The 19,248-nt window shown below is 39.4% G+C and overlaps 1 protein-coding gene across 12 annotated transcripts in view; it reads left to right on the top strand.

Annotated features, from left to right (window-relative positions):
- The window catches only part of ehbp1l1a (EH domain binding protein 1-like 1a), a 105,108-nt gene that overhangs the window by 31,332 nt on the left and 54,528 nt on the right, over positions 1-19,248 (top strand). For 10 of the 12 annotated variants that reach the window (XM_060933833.1, XM_060933813.1, XM_060933804.1 and 7 more), the window contains exons 2-9: positions 5,591-5,648; positions 7,830-7,925; positions 8,578-8,631; positions 9,284-9,462; positions 13,940-14,076; positions 17,404-17,478; positions 17,929-18,183; positions 18,829-19,023. In XM_060933833.1, coding sequence (XP_060789816.1) covers positions 5,591-5,648; positions 7,830-7,925; positions 8,578-8,631; positions 9,284-9,462; positions 13,940-14,076; positions 17,404-17,478; positions 17,929-18,183; positions 18,829-19,023 — 1,049 coding nt within the window. The remainder of the gene's footprint in view (positions 1-5,590; positions 5,649-7,829; positions 7,926-8,577; positions 8,632-9,283; positions 9,463-13,939; positions 14,077-17,403; positions 17,479-17,928; positions 18,184-18,828; positions 19,024-19,248) is intronic. The other 2 variants (XM_060933739.1, XM_060933749.1) reach the window with 2 other exon arrangements.

The following is a 19,248-nucleotide window of genomic DNA, read 5'->3' as shown; positions in this document are numbered from 1 at the left end:
TTGTTTCATTTCTTCCCTAAACTCCTTCTGATGTTCAATCTCTTTTAGTTTCCACCACTTAATCTTTGGCTCCACTATTTCACGCTTCCTCTTTGTCTAGCTACACTCTCCTCTGCCATCACTTTACAGTCTCCAATCTCCTTTAGGTTACTCCTTCTGCAGAGTATGTAGTCCACCTGTGTAGATCTTCCTCCACTCTTAAACGTCACCCTGTGCTGCTCTTTCTTCTCGAAGTATGTATTGACAATTGCCAAATTCATCCTCTTTGAAAAATCAACCACCATTTGCCCTTCCACATTTCTCTCTCTTAAACCATATCTGCCCATCACATTCTCATCTCCTCTGTTTCCTTCGCCAACATGTCTGTTGAAATCTGCTCCTATCAGCACACGCTCCTCCCTCGGTATACTTTCTACCACTTCATCCATCTTTTCCCAGAAAGACTCTTTCTCTTCATTCTCACATCCAACCTGTGGGGCGTACGCACACACAACATTGATTACCACTCCTTGAATCTCCAACTTCATGCCTATCACTCTATCTTACACCCTCTTCACATCAATCACACTGTTGACCAACTCTCCCCTCAAAACAATACCAACACCATTTCTCTTTCCATCCACTCCATAATAAAACAACTTCCATCCACCTCCAATGTTCTTGGCCTTGCTTCCTTTCCACCTCGTCTCCTGCACACACAAAATGTCCAACTTCCTTCTTTCCATCATACCTGCTAACTCTCTTGATCTGCCTGTCAACGTTCCCACATTCACTGTTCCTACCCTCAATTCTAAGCTCCTTCCCTTCCATCTTTCAGCTCTCTCCTAACATGCCTCCTCCCTCTCTTTTTCCTTCTCTGTTTTGACGCAACAGTAGCATACTTTCCACTGGTACCCTGTTGACCAACAGTACCGGAGGCGGTTGTTGTTAACCGGGGCCCCGACTGATCCGGTATGGTATTTATCTTTTCAATCCGCATGTTAGATTTGGCACAGTTTTACGCCGGATGCCCTTCCTGACACAACCCTCTCCAATTTATCCGGGCTTGGGACCGGCACCAAGAGTATGCTTATGCACCCCCAGTGGCTGGATTATTAAAAACAAAATATGATTCATATTTTAGATTCTTCAAAGTAGCCAGCGTTTACCTTGATGATGCTTTGCACACTATTGGCATTATCTTAACCAGCTTCATGAGGTAGTCAGCTGGAATGCTTTTCAATTAACAGTTGTGCCTCGTCAAAAGTTAATTAGTGCAATTTCTTGCCTTCTTAATGTGTCTGAGATCAAACAGTAAATAGTAAATAATAACAATACAGTAAATAGCCCTATTCCACAACTGTAGTAATTATGTCGAGAACCGCTCAACTAAGTAAAAAGAAACAACATCCATCATTACTTTAAGACATGCAGTGTCTTGAATAATGAAAATAAAGAAAAAACATTGAATTAGAAGGTGTGTCCAAACTTTTGACTGGTACTGTACATCTACTCATTGTCTCTCAGTGGGTCTGAACGTCTGACCCAAAAACCTGAGTTTTTGAGCGTTAATCTTCATCCATGCAGCCATTTAATATCATGTAACAGGCCTACAAGAGAAAGAAATTCAGGAGCTCCAGGATGTGGTCTTTGCTTTGCATATTTGCAAGGATATGCAATACAAAACTTGATCCCAGGTCAGCACTGGTCCTCTGAGAAGGGTCACGTGGATGATCCACCGCCTTGTCAGATGGTAGTATGGTGTTTACAGAGACTAATTCTGTTCTGGATGTGGGTCAGACAACTAACCCAGTAACTGAAATGTGCATCTGCGATGATATCACTCTTTAATGGCCTCCAGGCTGGAGAATTCCACCTTAGTGCCAGCAACATGTTCAATCAGGAATCTCTGCATACGGAAAATTTTATTCAGACTCTAGTGTGATCCAGTGTGTTAATAGTGTTTGCCACTGGAGTTGTGGTTTGGTTGATGCTTGGAGGGGTTTGGGCCTTTTGTGGTTTGTGTAATATCTATCATCTTTTTTATATACAAGTTGACATTCCTAGCTAGTAAGCAAAAAAAACCCCCAAAAAACCAAAACAAAACCCAATACCCATCAATCGGCAGGGAAGAAGGTTTACCAGGCCTGACAGGTTCTTTAATACTTGTTTGTTTCATTTTTTTTCTGCTCTGCTAAGCCCTGCTCTAGCCCCTCCCCCTGCTCCCTCTTCCACCAGGCCTGACCCCAAATTTCAAAATTAAAATGTGAATTTTTGCAAGAAACAACATATACTTCGGTGATTATCAATACTCTGGGAAGGGGTGGGGATGGGAAGTATGGAAGACCAGGGGCCTGTCTCCCAAAGCAGGATTTACTAGTTAGCTAGCTATAATCTTAATTTGATCTTATGCTGGATTTTCTGTTACAGTACTATGGTTTACTTTTTACCAGGTTACAGTTATCCTGTTCAGGTTCACATACCATAAGCAGCTCTTGGGCGACGCTTATGCCAGCGATATAGTTTTACCAATCCTTGAAAATGTGTGGATTTTGGAGCAAAAAATAGGAAAAAGGTTACTTTGCATTTTAAGGAAATTTAGAGATAATTAAACTCCATAGATTTCTCTGATTATTTTTTATATGCGTTATTATATTGTTGCAGTATGCTCGCACTGTTCCGCAATCTGAAGCTTTTTTTTTTTTAAGTGGCATATTTATATGCTGTTGGTAATGCTAAGAATCTCAGCAAACATGTAGCTTGGCAAGGTCAATGCAGTGTGGTTGTTTCCCAATTAAGCCACTCTGACCATAAAAAGGAAGTTTAAGCTACATGCATGGAGTAGTTATCAATAATGAATTAACAGTTGCTTATCAGAGGTTGGTAAGGATTTACAGTGCCTTGCAAAAGTATTCATGCCCCTTGAACTTTTTCACATTTTTCCACCTTACAACCACGAACTTAAAAGTTTTTTATTGAGATTTTATGTGATAGACCAACACAGAGTAGCACATAATTGTGAAGTGAAATGAAAATGATAAATGGTCTTCAAAATTTTAAACAAATAAAAATCTGAAAAATGTGGTGTGCATTAGTATTCAGCCCCCTGTACTCTGATACCTCTAAATACAATCCAGTGCAATCAATTGCCTTCAGAAGTCATCTAATTAGTTAATAGAGTCCTACTGTGTGTAATTTACTCTCAGCATAAATACACTTGTTCTGTGAAGGCCTCAGTGGTTTGTTAGAGAACACTGAAGAACAAACAGCATCATGAAGACCAAAGAACTCACCAGACAGGTCAGGGATAAAGTTCTGGAGAAGTTTAAAGCAGGGTTAGGTTCTAAAAAAATATCCCAAGCTCTGAACATCTCAAGAAGCACTGTTCAATCCATCATTCAAAAATGGAAAAAGTATGGCACAACTGCAAACCTACCAAGACATGGCCGTCCACCTAAACTGACAGAGCGAGCAAGGAGAGCACTGGTCAGAGAAGCAGCCAAGAGGCCCATGATCACTCTGGAGGAGCTGCAGAAATCCACAGCTCAGGTGGGAGAATCTGTGCACAGGACAACTATAAGTCGTACACTCCACAAATCTGGCCTTTTTGGAAGAGTGGCAAGAAGAAAAGACAGGCATAAGAAATGTAAGGGACACAGCAAACATGCGGAAGAAGGTGCTTTGGTCAGATGAGACCAAAGTTGAACTTTTTGGCCTAAATGCAAAGCGCTATGTGTGGTGGAAAACTAACACTGCTCATCACCCTGCACACACCATCCCCACTGTGAAACATGGTGGTGGCAGCATCATGCTATGGGGATGCTTTTCTTCAGCAGGGACAGGGAAGCTGGTCAGAGTTGATGGGAAGATGGATGGAGCTAAATACAGGGCAATCCTGGAAGAAAACCTGTTGGAGGCTGCAAAAGACTTGAGACTGGAAAGGAAATTCACCTTCCAGCAAGACAATGACCCTAAACATACAGCCAGAGCTACAATGGAATGGTTTAGATCAAAGAATATTCATGTGTTAGAATAGCCCAGTCAAAGTTCAGACCTAAATCCCATTGAGCATCTGTGGCAAGACTTGAAAATTGCTGTTCACAGACGCTCTCCATCCAGTCTGGCTGAGCTTGAGCTATTTTGCAAAGAAGAAAGGGCAAAAATTTCAGTGTCTAGATGTGCAAAGCTAGTAGAGACATACCACAAAAGACTTGCAGCTGTAATTGCAGCAAAAGGTGGCTCTACAAAGTATTGACGCAGGGGGGCTGAATACTAATGCACATCACATTTTTCAGATTTTTATTTGTTTAAAGTTTTGAAGACCATTTATCATTTTCATTTCACTTCACAATTATGTGCTACTCTGTGTTGGTCTATCACATAAAATCTCAATAAAAAATTTTTAAGTTCGTGGTTGTAAGGTGGAAAAATGTGAAAAAGTTCAAAGGGTATGAATACTTTTGCAAGGCACTGTAAATTGGTTTCTCAAGAGTCATTGGGACTGTAAATTGCACCCACATTCTACCCACCGGTCCTGAGACTGTTTACTACTTGACTGTACCTGATCATTGATTTGACTGATGTGTACATTGGGCTATAGGACATGAGTCCAGTCTTAAAGCATTTTCTATATTGACTTGGACCTGTCTCAAAATTTTTGCCACTTGATCTTGGACTTGTCACAGTATTGGACATTGGTCTCGCTAAGCATCTTCTTGGTCTTGACTGAGAGTTTGTAAAACTTCTTTTCATGTTGCTTTTTTTCATGCTCAAAGTTTGAGAAGAAGAAAATTCTTCTATTAGAAAACAAAACTTAATAATTGGCACAATCCCCAAATGTAGCCTTGAAAAGGATTTGATGGTTTTGGGTCTCAATCTTGACTCATTCTTTTCTTCATTTGGACTTGAACTTGATTTGGTCTTTGACCCCGTTAAGACTCGGTTTTGACTCAATTTTGGAAAGTCCTGGCCTTGGACTTGTCTTGGATTTGATCATGACATTCTTGACTACCATCCTATGTAGTGATATGACAGTTATGCAGCGTAAGTCAAAATGTTTCATATTGTGTCTGTGATATATCTTCAGCAAATAGGCCAGCACAGTGGAACAGTGGGTAGTGTTGCTGCCTTACAAATCTAGGGTTTCTGGTTCCATCCAGAGATTGGGTTACTTTCTGTGTGGACTGGTGTTTTCTGTGTTCTCTCTGTGTTTGTGTGGGTGTCTTCAAGGTTCTCAAATAACATATTGGGAGGTGGACTGGCCACTCTAAATTGCCCATAGGGGTGTGTGTGTGTGTGTGTGTGTGTGCATGGTGCCCTGCAATATACTGTTGTGTCATCGATGGTGTATTCCCTCTTTGTGTCCAGTGTTCCTGGGATAGGCTCCAGCTCTGCTGGGACCCTGAACAGGATAAAGGATATGAAACTGATGTGACAGAAAAGTCATCTGTGCAAATCCGTAGGAAACATTGTGCAGTTTAATTTGCATTGTGTGCCTGATAATAAACATGGTGCTTTACAGTAGATAAGGCTACACCTCATGGAAAAAAACTGTTAGATTGTGTGAGCTTACTGTATGTTGATGTTATTCTTATACACGCTGTGTCTGCAGGCAGCCAGACAAACTGAGAGTGGTTTGGACCAGACGAAACAGACGAATCTGCACTAAGGTAGGAGAGAGGATGTAGATACTAGTACATCACTGATTTAGTTTCACCCTCTGCACATGTGGTATGATAAGTTAGTTTCTAATACTGTGCAAGATGTAGTGCAGATGTGCACGGATATCCTATGGCCCAACGGCAGTTAAAAACCCTGTTTTATCAGTACAGTCTGAGTGTAAACCAGGGGCATCAAAGTCATTTTAGATAATGAGCCACATTATGCTTATACCCCTTTTCCACCAACATGAAACAGGTTCTGTTCTGGTTTGCGCACCAAATTATCAACCGTTAGGAGCATTTTGACCAAAAATAAATCGGTTTGGAACCTGAAAAGTTGGTTCCAAGCTGGAACCAAAACATAGCTTGGCTTTTCCAGTGTGAACTGTGATGACATCAGTGGGTGTATCATTAGTTTGGAGAGGAAGCAGAGTACAGCAATGGAGAATGCACCGGAAAACGATACAGCTTCAGAAAAAAATGGAATGAAAACAAATATCTGCAATAACAGAACAAAAGCTTGCAGGTAATCAGTGCACACTGCCATCTTGCTACTACTGTTTACTCCTGTTGTGCCTGGTGCAACGCCCTCCGTTCATGACGCATCTTTGATTACATTAGTTTAAGAAGTTTAACTAACTTCTTGGGCCGGGTCAAAGAATCCTGAATGGAACTGGTTCAAGAACCCATTCTCTGTTGGCCAAAAAGTAGCTTTAGTCCAATTTCAAGAGGGCTGGACAACAGAAAAAAAAATCTGTTTAATAGATCAATGAGACATCAGCAACACTTCTTAAACGTATTCATTTATCAGCATTTATCTGAAAGGTACCTTGTGACTGAGCAAATAATAGATCTAAACAATAATCATCTAAATACCAAGTGAACAGATTGCAATTCATTACCGCCAAAAAAAATTACTCATACTTATGGCTTTAGGTGGTTCCAATTATGGCGTATAATGCTGAAGTGAGGGGAAAGATTGATCTCTCATCTCATCTCATTATCTCTAGCCGCTTTATCCTGTTCTACAGGGTCGCAGGCAAGCTGGAGCCTTTCCAAATAAAAATGTAAAAGTTGTGATTGCAATTATATTCTGTTGCTGTTGTGAAACCCTTAAATTGATACTTTTGGAAAGTGGCATGTTTACAACATCAGTTTGTTGAAGCACATTTTTCAATATCAGCACATTGAGCCAGTATTTGAGTTTACAGCCCTGGGTTTATTGCCCCCTAGTGGAATTAAAGAAACAGCCCCCCCCCCCAATCTTTCAATTCACGGTCAATCCAAGGGCTCGGTGGAGCCCTTACCATCTGCTGCATGTCTTCTCTGCCCTTTCTAAAGATAGTTTGTTAAAATAAAAAAATATTAATGTTTGAAGCACAAACTTTGGGGAACCAAGACATTTTAACAGTATTACAATATAAATAACATTTTAAAGCAGCTATGACTAAGCTATGGTTTGACATTAAAACTACAGTGAGTAGGATTTTTAAAAATTGATAGGTTATTCATGGGACAAAAATACTCCTAGATGTCATGCTTCTTAGCTGTTGTGAGTGACCCTGACAGTCCTGTAACAGTAATTCACAGGCAGTGCTGTGTCAGGTTTGTCAGATGGGAACTGGTGGAAAATGTCAGCTCAGATATATCAGCATCATCATGCCCCAACTTTAGGCATGAAAAAGGACAACTATACAGTCAGAGACAAGAACCAGCGGCCATTCAAGGGAGAGAGAAAGTCAGCCAACAAACAGGAGTCAGAGTGTGAATGAGTCAACATGAGTCAGTGAAAGGCAAGTCAGTGAAAGGCAGCTGATTGTTTTTTTTTTTTGTGGAATCTGTATTGTAGAGAAGTTGTTCAGCTGGAGAATTCATGAAAAGCGACTAGTGTTTGTTTGTATTTTTGTGGCTTAAACTTAGTTCTACTTACTTTTGCTCCAAACCACCAGGGTGGTTTCCTTTGGAGCTAGTGGAGGTTTACAATTAGTATTTTTTTCTTGCCAAATACTAATAGCAGGTCCCAAACGACAGTAATACTACTGTAATAAATAATTTGCCAGTAAACATGATCAATTAAAAATATATTTATGTTATAGCATGTTTAATATTTCTCACACTGTTATTGTCCAAACCTATCACCTTTGCAATCTTTGCTTATTGTAACTCTTTAATATTCACTCGTATTTTCAGCTTCATGGCTGGCAGCCTGGCATCAAGAATCCTTACAGAGGGACAGTATTGTGGCAGGTGCCTGAGAATGTGGATATTACAGTCACACTCTTTAAGGTACAGATGTCCAACATCACAAAATGCCACTATATTTTATAAACATTCATATCTTATATTAATAATAGATATCTCTTATAAGTATACGTGAATTTATTACCAATATCACTATTCTCAATAATACAACTATTTAACAGTTATTCGCTGAAGGCAAAGTGAATATCAGTGAATAATAACTGAGACAAACTCAAGGTTATTATTCACCAGTATTCACTGAACCTGAGGCGGATAACTGTTTTAGTATAAATACACAGGTGATCATTTGAAAAAATTATGTTAAAAAAATTATTTATTTCAAACTTCAAAAGCGGCATGCCAATATAATAAAGGCGCAGCGCAGACTTGTGCCACTTATCTATGCCGACTCACATAAAATACTTTATTTTGAAATCGATAAAATAAATCACAAGTTCACCTTACCTTTGAATAGTTTTAGACCAAACTTCATACCATTTTTAGTGCTTTTAGGAACAGCATTTTCTTTCACAATTTGTAATTCTTCCTCATTTACGGTGACAAAGCGATTGGCCGCCATTTTGTCAAGTCACTTGAGGTGATTATCGAGAAATAGTCCGAATTTCTCGACCAATCAGCACACGCTTTTCTATAATCATCTGTCTATTTATACTAATTAACATTAAAACTTCCACAGGATCCAAATGCTGATGAATTTGAAGACAAGGATTGGACATTCATCATTGAAAATGTAAGTCAATCTCTAATGTAGGACATTAATCCAGCAAAAATCTGTATAGTATCACTTTATTTCAGTAGTATTTTGATAATGACAGATCCCTGAAATTTAGTAATTGCCACTTAATAATCGAGAGCCTACAGCTAGTTTTACACGGTACCGCAAAAGGCGTGTATCACAAAATTAATTCTATATACACTGTCTTTCGTTCAGTAGAACCAAACAGGAAGTACAAAAATTTCACATATTGTATGCTAAATATCTTGTACAAAGTATGGGTAATAAAAAGTAAAGGCGAGGTGTTGAGTAGTGGTAATTTCATTTTTTGAAGGATTAATTTAGGAAGTTTAATTAAAAAATTCCTATCTTGAGTAAGATACTTTTAGATGAAACAAACAAGCAGAACTTTAAGCCTTTTGGATAAATACCCAGCGGCATTGTTTGTTTAGAGCAGGAAAAGATTTGTGTTTGTTCAGAGGGTGTATAGTTTGCAGTGTATTACTAGGTATCAGTGAATTTGCACTTCATTTTCTTTTCACGCCTTTCATTAGAGCTGTAGCTGTTGCACTTTTGCTGCTGAACGTAGTTACAGCAATACATGTCTGTTTTCTTCTGTTTTATTGACATCTCTTAATTAGCCTTTTTTTGTGCTCAAATTATACAGGAGACAAAAGGTCATCGTAAAGTTCTAGCATCAGTGGATGTAAACATGAAGAAGTATGCCAACGTCACTTCAACTACATTTGACCTGACGCTCAAAATGAAGCCACTCTCTGTGAAAGTGGTGGACGCTACACTAAAGCTCAGCCTGACCTGCATCTTTCTTAAAGAGGGCAAGGCCACGTGAGTGTTTCACCATCACTTCTAACAATAAAAACATCTCTGTTAGACATTGACGTGTGTGTAAATAAAATTCTTTGCGCTCTATTTATTTTATTTTTTGGGGATATTCATCATCCACTGATGCTGATGGTTTTAGCGTGCTAACTAAAACTTTCACCAGAAGATAAAAAGACACCAGCAATCTGATTGAATCACTCACACTAACAAATAGTTTGAAACTTAAAAAATATGAAAACCCACCCACATTTGTTAGTAGCTGGCTATTGTGAGTTCTCTAGCTCAGTGATTCCCAACCACTGTGCTGCGGCACATTAGTGTGCCGTGAGAGATCATCAGGTGTACCGTGGGACATTACCCAATTTTACTTAATTGTTCCGAAAATTATTTATTTACTGCAAATAATTTGTCTTCGTTCGTCTATGCCAGCGACATATAATGACCGGCAGAACAATTAAATACTCTTCCAATAGATGGCAGCAGGTAGCTAATTAACCTGTGTATACACAGGTAGATACATCTACCTGTTGCCATTCAAACAATAGAATTAGTAATGCTTCGGGTGTGACAGCAGTGATAGCGATAGCAGGGATGAGAGTTTTCCGCTTTTCGGCGGATTTCCGCTTTTTCTGAGTAAAAAATCGACCTTTTTATATTATGCCAAATCTGTTGAGATTTTTTTTTCATTTATTGAGGGGGGTTGGGGTATGTTCCTTCGTGATACTCAAGCGTAATTCATTCCTACGACGATGTTACATGTTTACATTTTTGCCATCTTTAGTCTCGCTAAGTCTCGTGGTAGAATACGTGTTATCTACAATGTAATTGGCCAAAACATCGATGGCGAAAGCATGATAGCCAATCATAACAGTTCTTACAAAAGAGAGGGCCGACAAGCTTTTGTCTTTGGCCAAAAAGCTGAAGAAGAAGTCGAAATGATCAAATGAGAAGTGACTGTGAACTATAAATAATTGTATAAAGTGTACATAGACATTATCCCATAAACTTAGCATTCGTATGATTTAATACATTGAACATGTATATGATAGATAGTCAGTAAATCTGAAATAATGCTGACAGTTTTGAAAACTTAAATATTTCAAAAGACTTTTTGAAGAAATCATATGCAACTAATGAGGACATAGGGATAAAAGGTCAGTCACCTTAAGAAATTTTATTTAATATATGAACATTTTGATAATTAATAGAACTTAAGTTTAATGTGAATTATTTTGTCATTTTTGTTGATCATGAATTATAACCAAAACCTTGAATGTAGAATGTGATTTTATTTTGAATTCAAACAATAATCCTATTGATTTGAAACATATTTTCATGTAAATATCTAAAAAAGACAACAGATTTTTTATCTACTACAGCTCAGATTGCAGGAAAAGTGGTTTGTAAGGCCTTTTATATATATATATATATATATATATATATATATATATATATATATATATATATATATATATTTATTTTTTTGTGATATTTTTGTTTGGTGGTGTGCCGTGGGATTTTTCAAATGTAAAATATGTGCCGTGGCTCAAGAAAGGTTGGGAAACACTGCTCTAGCTCAGCAACTTCATGGGGTATGACACAGACACCTCAAAAATGACAAGTTGGCTGACTATCATTTACTAGCTTCCCACTAAATTAGTGAAAAAATAAATGCTTTACCTTTTTAGCAAGAAAAAGCCAAAAGGTATATTTTCTTATACTCTGTCTTCTGATTGGCTGCAGCTCCTACCAAGCATTGTATAGCCAGACTTCTTTTTGTCTGAAGTTGGTGGGATGATGTTTGATGTACAGCATATAACCTGGTTTATGATGTGTTAGTATGCATTTCCCATCCTATTAAAAAAAAATTGGACTGCTCACACTCAAATTTTAAGTCTCTACATTGTGACACTAAAATATTGTTGTAAAGTCTATCAGCAAAAGAGAAGAAAGCAGACGCATTTTGACACGTTCCAGAAACGGAACGAATTAAAATGTACTTACGGACCACCACATTTATTTACCAACAAAGGTGAAGTTTCTTACGACCTGTGTCCGACCCCATCTTTTGTATAGTGTACAGATGTGGCAACTATCTGCCAATGAAATCCAAAAGATTGAAGTAGTCTGGCACGGCTTCTTGTGCAAGATGATAAAGGAAGGCTACAAAAGGAAAAGGCCCCCAAAATGTAATGATCCAGAATACGATGGTCTCAATGGGGAATTGGATTGGAGCTTTAAACTGTCTAATGCGGGCTTGTGAGAGAAAACTAAGACCCAGCCCATAAAACTGTTCTGTTTTGAACAGCAACAACTAAAGTACCTGTCACGCATTTGCCGAATGGACAATAGTGAACTCCAAAAACAACCTGTATTTGACATGTGATCTTCTAGATGGACAAAGTTTGAGAATCTTCTGGGATTAAACCCACAACAAATTAGAAGAATAATGATGGATAAGACAGACTTCCAGCAACTGTTGGGCCGAGTCCTGACAGGAGCACCCTGAGGAATATGATGCTCCACTAGAGGAACATGATGATGATGATGATGATGACATTAAGTGATTTGGACATTAATACAACCCCGATTCCAAAAAAGTTGGGACAAAGTACAAATTGTAAATAAAAATGGAATGCAATAATTTAGAAATCTCAAAAACTGATATTGTATTCACAATAGAACATAGACAACATATCAAATGTTGAAAGTGAGACATTTTGAAATTTCATGCCAAATATTGGCTCATTTGAAATTTCATGACAGCAACACATCTCAAAAAAGTTGGGACAGGGGCAATAAGAGGCTGGAAAAGTTAAAGGTACAAAAAAGGAACAGCTGGAGGACCAAACTGCAACTCATTAGGTCAATTGGCAATAGGTCATTAACATGACTGGGTATAAAAAGAGCATCTTGGAGTGGCAGCGGCTCTCAGAAGTAAAGATGGGAAGAGGATCATTGATCCCCCTAATTCTGCACCGACAAATAGTGGAGCAATATCAGAAAGGAGTTCGACAGTGTAAAATTGCAAAGAGTTTGAACATATCATCATCTACAGTGCATAATATCATCAAAAGATTCAGAGAATCTGGAAGAATCTCTGTGCGTAAGGGTCAAGGCCGGAAAACCATACTGGGTGCCCGTGATCTTCGGGCCCTTAGACGGCACTGCATCACATACAGGCATGCTTCTGTATTGGAAATCACAAAATGGGCTCAGGAATATTTCCAGAGAACATTATCTGTGAACACAATTCACCGTGCCATCCGCCGTTGCCAGCTAAAACTCTATAGTTCAAAGAAGAAGCCGTATCTAAACATGATCCAGAAGCGCAGACATCTTCTCTGGGCCAAGGCTCATTTAAAATGGACTGTGGCAAAGTGGAAAACTGTTCTGTGGTCAGACGAATCAAAATTTGAAGTTCTTTATGGAAATCAGGGACGCCGTGTCATTCGGACTAAAGAGGAGAAGGACGACCCAAGTTGTTATCAGCGCTCAGTTCAGAAGCCTGCATCTCTGATGGTATGGGGTTGCATTAGTGCGTGTGGCATGGGCAGCTTACACATCTGGAAAGACACCATCAATGCTGAAAGGTTCTCGAGCAACATATGCTCCCATCCAGACGACATCTCTTTCAGGGAAGACCTGGCATTTTCCAACATGACAATGCCAAACCACATACTGCATCAATTACAGCATCATGGCTGTGTAGAAGAAGGGTCCGGGTACTGAACTGGCCAGCCTGCAGTCCAGAGCTTTCACCCATTTGGCACATCATAAAACGGAAGATACGACAAAAAAGACCTAAGACAGTTGAGCAACTAGAATCCTACATTAGACAAGAATGGGTTAACATTCCTATCCCTAAACTTGAGCAACTTGTCTCCTCAGTCCCCAGACGTTTACAGACTGTTGTAAAGAGAAAAGGGGATGTCTCACAGTGGGAAACATGGCCTTGTCCCAACTTTTTTGAGATGTGTTGTTGTCATGAAATTTAAAATCACCTAATTTTTCTTTTTAAATGATACATTTTCTCAGTTTAAACATTTGATATGTCATCTATGTTCTATTCTGAATAAAATATGGAATTTTGAAACTTCCACATCATTGCATTCCGTTTTTATTTACAATTTGTACTTTGTCCCAACTTTTTTGGAATCGGGGTTGTATATATTATTGTACTGTATATGCACTCAGTTTAATGGGAATTTAATAGGAATGGTGGAATTGGCTTGGATATTGCAGCAACTGGCAACTTCTACGAACTATTACTAACTCTTCTACTAACAGAAAAAAAAACTTTTACAAACAAATTTATTTAATTGCCTGTATTTTAGGTATACTCTATAATTTAGGTATATAAGTTAATGCTATTTAGCATGATGCACAATTCTTTTATAACAAATATGGTGCTACACTAACAAACACTGTGTTTTCTGATGTTAGTCAGCTCTTCCAGCCAGTGTCCTTTTTCTTACAGTGATGAAGATATGCAGAGTTTAGCCAGTCTAATGAGCCTTAAATATTCAGATATTGGAAACCTGGATGACTTCAATGACAGCGATGAAGAGGACAAGAAACTGAGTACAGGAACAGGCAGAAGCATGGCAGCCACAGGTAGGGATATACCCAAACCTGTACTTAATTTCAGTATCTTGCTTCTTTAAAGTTTCAAATAAAAGCTACATTTTTCATTAGAAAATTAAATATTTGTTTCTCATAAAGGATTAACAAACTAAATACACACAAGTCAGAAAATAAAATTGGAATAAAATCAAGAATTAAACAGTGGTAAGGTCTAAATTTATTGCATAAAAACATTTTTTTCTTTTCAACAAGGCACTGCATTTAATTAAATATTTATCTCAGATGGCTATTTTTATGCCTCCGCCACCATAAGGTGCAGGAGGCATTATGTTTTCGGGTTGTCCGTGCGTCCGTCCGTGCGTGCGTCCCGAAACCTTGTGAACGCGATATCTCAAAGGCCAATGAAAGGAATTTCACCAAACTTTCACCATTTGTGTGCTTTGGGACAAACATGAACTGATTAGATTTTGAGATCAAAAGGTCTAAGGTCAAGGTCACTGTGAGGTCAAATGTCTGTCCGCGTGCGTCCGTCCCGAAAACCTTGTGAACGCGATATCTCAAAGGCTAATGAAAGGAATTTCACCAAACTTTCACCATTCATGCGATTTGGGACAAACATGAACTGATTAGATTTTGAGATCAAAAGGTCTAAGGTCAAGGTCACTGTGAGGTCAAGTGTCTGTCCGAAAACCTTGTGAACAGAATATCTCCAAGGCGAATGAAAGGAATTTCACCAAACCTTCACCATTTGTGCATTTGGGGACAAAGATAAACTGATTAGATTTTGAGATCAAAAGGCCTAAGGTCAAGGTCACTTTGAGGTCAAGTGTCTGTCCGAAAACCTTGTGAACACAATGTCTCCAAGGCTGATCCAAGTGATTTCACCAGGTCAAGATTACTGTGAGGTCAAATGTCCATCCCCAAATCACAACTTAATAAGGCGTGTAGTCTACCGGGCGGAGGCATCCCCATCGACGCCCTTGGCGTCGAGTTCTATCTAGTTTCCCCTGATTCTTGTTTATAAAACCTGTTTTTGGACCTTTGGTTGCTTTATAGATTCAAATAAAAATCAAAATTGTTCTGGGCATTTATATGTAACATAGAATGCAAATGATACTTCCTGTAAGGTGTATGGTTCTGTAATGCGGCTGTAACAAACCAGACGCTCGCGGATTATGAATGAACTGAGCACAATGGAAAAAGACGATGTACAACAGTCAGGCCAGGTCAAAACCAAGAGATCCAAAACAGTAACGAGGGCTAGACAAATCGTGGTCGGAAAACAGGCGAGGATCGAGAAACCGGGAAGCAAGAGAAACGAGCAAACAAACACAAGAGCTAGGCGAAACGGGGAAAAAACAGAAGGCAAAAAGGGTCATACACAGGAATACAATCAGAATAGTAATGCTCAGTAGGCTCATGAAATGTGGAGGCAATACTGTGTGAGGAACAAAACAAACAAAGGGGTATAAATACAAACAGAAACAAAAAGGTACAGGTGATGGTAATTAGAACTCGGGGGAGCCACTCCTAGGAAGTGGCTCCGGGTTGGCTGACGGAGTGCATGTGGTAGTGACTGGTGTGTGAGGGGGATTGTGGGAAGTGGAGTCCTGAGTGTTGGGTGAGCCCGGGAGCATGACAGGTACCCTTTGGACAAATACATAAATAAGAGTTAAAGTGAATTTAATGTCTGTAACCCACACTTTTTTCCTTGTACAAAGCAGCAATCATTATGTTGATTGACCATGTGTTTTCGAACCATAGCTGATCCAAAAGGCCATAAATTAACAGAAAATCAATAAAATCAGCTGATTTTTACGGAATCTACCAAGACTGAACCGGAAGATCCCGAAGGGGTGCGTGACGTCATACATGTAACAATCCAGGTATCAATTTCTTCCCCATGTGCAGCAGTGGTTAGACCAGTTTTGATATGAAATCACATTTTGGAGAGAATTCTGATAATGATTGGGATGCTTATATGTCAGAAGAAGTGGCAGAAGATTATCAAGGATGTTGCAGAGTACAGTAAATGGTTCTCTTTTTGAGCCCCCAAAACGAGAAACTGCCAGTTCACGACAGTCCCACTCACCGCCAATAGCGCACCACCAGCCAGAGAGAATTGGAAACACAGATTGGTTGGTGGACTTTTATTCTGAGCTGGCCACTGCAAAATATAAGGAAAATATTTACATGTACCGCAATAAATGCAGAGATATAATCTTTAAAATGTACACTTATTCAATGTAATTATTGAAAGAAAATATGAAGTGGGCGATAATAGGAGAATCAACAAACTGTCCAAATGTCAGATCAAATGTCATTTATTAAATAAATGGATTTCTTTTTTGCTCTAATAATTCCCATGTGGTCGTTCTGGTGGTGATGAACACTCGATGAATCAGATTTATTATTAGTAGGTGACACAACATCTGCCCGCTTCGTTTGCATAAACCTCACCCACTGTCACTTTAGATCAGTGTAATTTCTCAGAAATTCGTGAACTGAATGGCCTGTTGTATATGGATTTGAACATCCAAACACAACGCAGTGCTTTCCCATCGTTATTTTTGTTACGATATTCCAACAACAATATCCAATTTCAGTGAGTAAACAAGCACGGACTCAGATGAACTGGAATGACCCAGATAACCAGGGTTCCACACGTGACATCATGCGAGATTAGCCCTGGGGCAAGGCTGCCTTTTTTCGGGATCCGGAAGCCACGATTTATTAATAGCTTTGTGCTTGAAAATAAAATAACAAATAATTAATATTATAGGCGGCATGGTGGTGTAGTGGTTAGCGCTGTCGCCTCACAGCAAGAAGGTCCGGGTTCGAGCCCTGTGGCCGGCAAGGTCCTTTCTGTGTGGAGTTTGCATGTTCTCCCCGTGTCCGCGTGGGTTTCCTCCGGGTGCTCCGGTTTCCCCCACAGTCCAAAGACATGCAGGTTAGGTTAACTGGTGACTCTAAATTGACCGTAGGTGTGAATGTGAGTGTGAATGGTTGTCTGTGTCTATGTGTCAGCCCTGTGATGACCTGGCGACTTGTCCAGGGTGTACCCCGCCTTTCGCCCGTAGTCAGCTGGGATAGGCTCCAGCTTGCCTGCAACCCTGTAGAACAGGATAAAGTGGCTAGAGATAATGAGATGAGATGAATGAATTAATATTATTCTTCCCCCTGCTTTATTAATTCATTTTGGTCGTTACTAATGATATATATTCATTTTAAAGCATTACAGTAAGGCATTACATACACTTTAAATGATATTTCCTGCAGAGTGCTTTTGGGCAGTTTTGTATTCAGTAAGTTTTCGTGAATGAGTCCGTTCTCTCATTTGTTCTTCTTTATGGTCAGCTCCTCTTCCTCCTGTTAGAAAAGTTCATGATGAGGCATGGAGGCCTGCTGTAGACACAAACCCTTTTGTCACAGGTAGCTTCCTGCCTGTTTTCTATTGCCTGCCTAATTTCCTCTCTCAATTCATGATTGTTTAGCACCGCAGTCTCCCATTATCATATTGCTATTAGAGTTCCTTTGAAATAGTGATGTGATATCTGTAATAGCCTGCATCATTTGAGTATGATGTCATAGCGCATGCAACATGTATGCTGCTAAACATTTCAGCACCCTGAAACATGCTGAAATAATGATAAACACTAATGTACGAGTATAAAAACACTGGTACTGTACTTGATATTTTCAGCTCAAGTCTATTATTCATTCATAACTAAAGTGAAATTCTTGTTTGGGTTAATGGTCATTAATGAAACATTTAATCCATTGTGTCCGAGGACTCTAATCCTTGCTGTCCCTTCTTTTCTTTTCTTTCTTCCACTGTACATTCTTCATTTCTCTGTTTCCGTCTTGTTCTGGGTCTCTCAGTTCATTCTGAAATGGATTTGAGGAGTTCATCACCACCATCTTCTGTTCCTAACCTGCCTCATCAAGCCAGTCATCTTTTCCAGACCTCGCTCAAACCTTCTCTCTCATCACGTTGTACTGCACCCTCCCATCTCCCTGACCTTTCTGGCTCATCCCAGCCTTCACGCACTTCCCATTATGCCTTTAGCGTACCGGCATTTATTCGTGCTCATCCTCCTGCGCTGCCCAAAATCTTCCAGCCAAAAGCAGGCTCAGGTACATGCATGCATGAAGCCAGTGCAGTAATAAACAAAACCACAAAGGGGCGCTGCTCACTGGAAGTGAAGTGTATAGTATACACAGCCATCATGCAGTTCTGGGATTTTTTTTTCTAATCCACTGGGTATTTATTATGATCTTCCTTTTACTTAATGGTGAGACAAGAATGGAGGAATATTGCTGTGACTAAACTAGGGCCTCAGCTATAAGACACAATAGAGAGAGGCCATGTGCATGTTCATAAACTAATCATGTCTTAATGCACTGTGGGAAGTTGTATTTTCTATAGGAAGGATCTCATAAACTGTCTGCTCTGTTTAGATTTAAACACCAACAGCCTGAATTTATAGCTCATGCATGTAGAAGCATTTGTCTGGAATCCCATGGTAACCTGTACAGCACGCTGTGAATTTGCTTATACAAGTGGCCATATGTTCTGCCCTTGTCTTTTTTCATTCCCTTCCTGTCGTAATGTGCCTATATTGCGTTAGGAATTATGTGATATATAAAAGGGCATTGAACAAACAGTAACATCAGTTCAAATCAGAGTGAAAAAAAGCATCTTTTGTTCATGAGATTTGCATCTATTTTTGTTAAATGTCTCTCTTTTCTGCTTTTGTTTCTTTTTCTGCTTGATTTAAGTGCCTCTATCTGTTTCCCGAAGGCCCTCAGGGGGCCAGGATGATGCTGGTATGACCAGGGTCAGTAGCTCTGTCGCTTCACATCCACAATCCCTCTCCACCACATTTCCTGGTCCCAGTGCTCCTCCTTTCTCTCTCTCCTCTACCTTCTCTTCCTCCTCTCAGCTGACTGCTCCACCTGCTATTTCTCAGACAGGTAATAACAGTTAGAGCTTGTCATTTTTGTGATATATCGTATGTAGAAAGCATTAGTCCTTTTCTACCAGTTGGTGGACATGGCTTGGCTCAGCAAATTACCCATGATCCTCCAAGTTGTCGCTGTTTCGACTGTGCTGAATTTGGTTACTCTTCTTACTCAAGTACCATGCATGCTGAGTGGTGCAAACCACCAGACTGATCATAAATAGACATCACAGGCAAT

Source organism: Neoarius graeffei, chromosome 1 (assembly GCF_027579695.1).
Source record: "Neoarius graeffei isolate fNeoGra1 chromosome 1, fNeoGra1.pri, whole genome shotgun sequence".
NCBI classification, from domain to species: Eukaryota; Metazoa; Chordata; class Actinopteri; order Siluriformes; family Ariidae; genus Neoarius; species Neoarius graeffei.
This window is presented reverse-complemented; position numbering and strand designations above follow the sequence as displayed.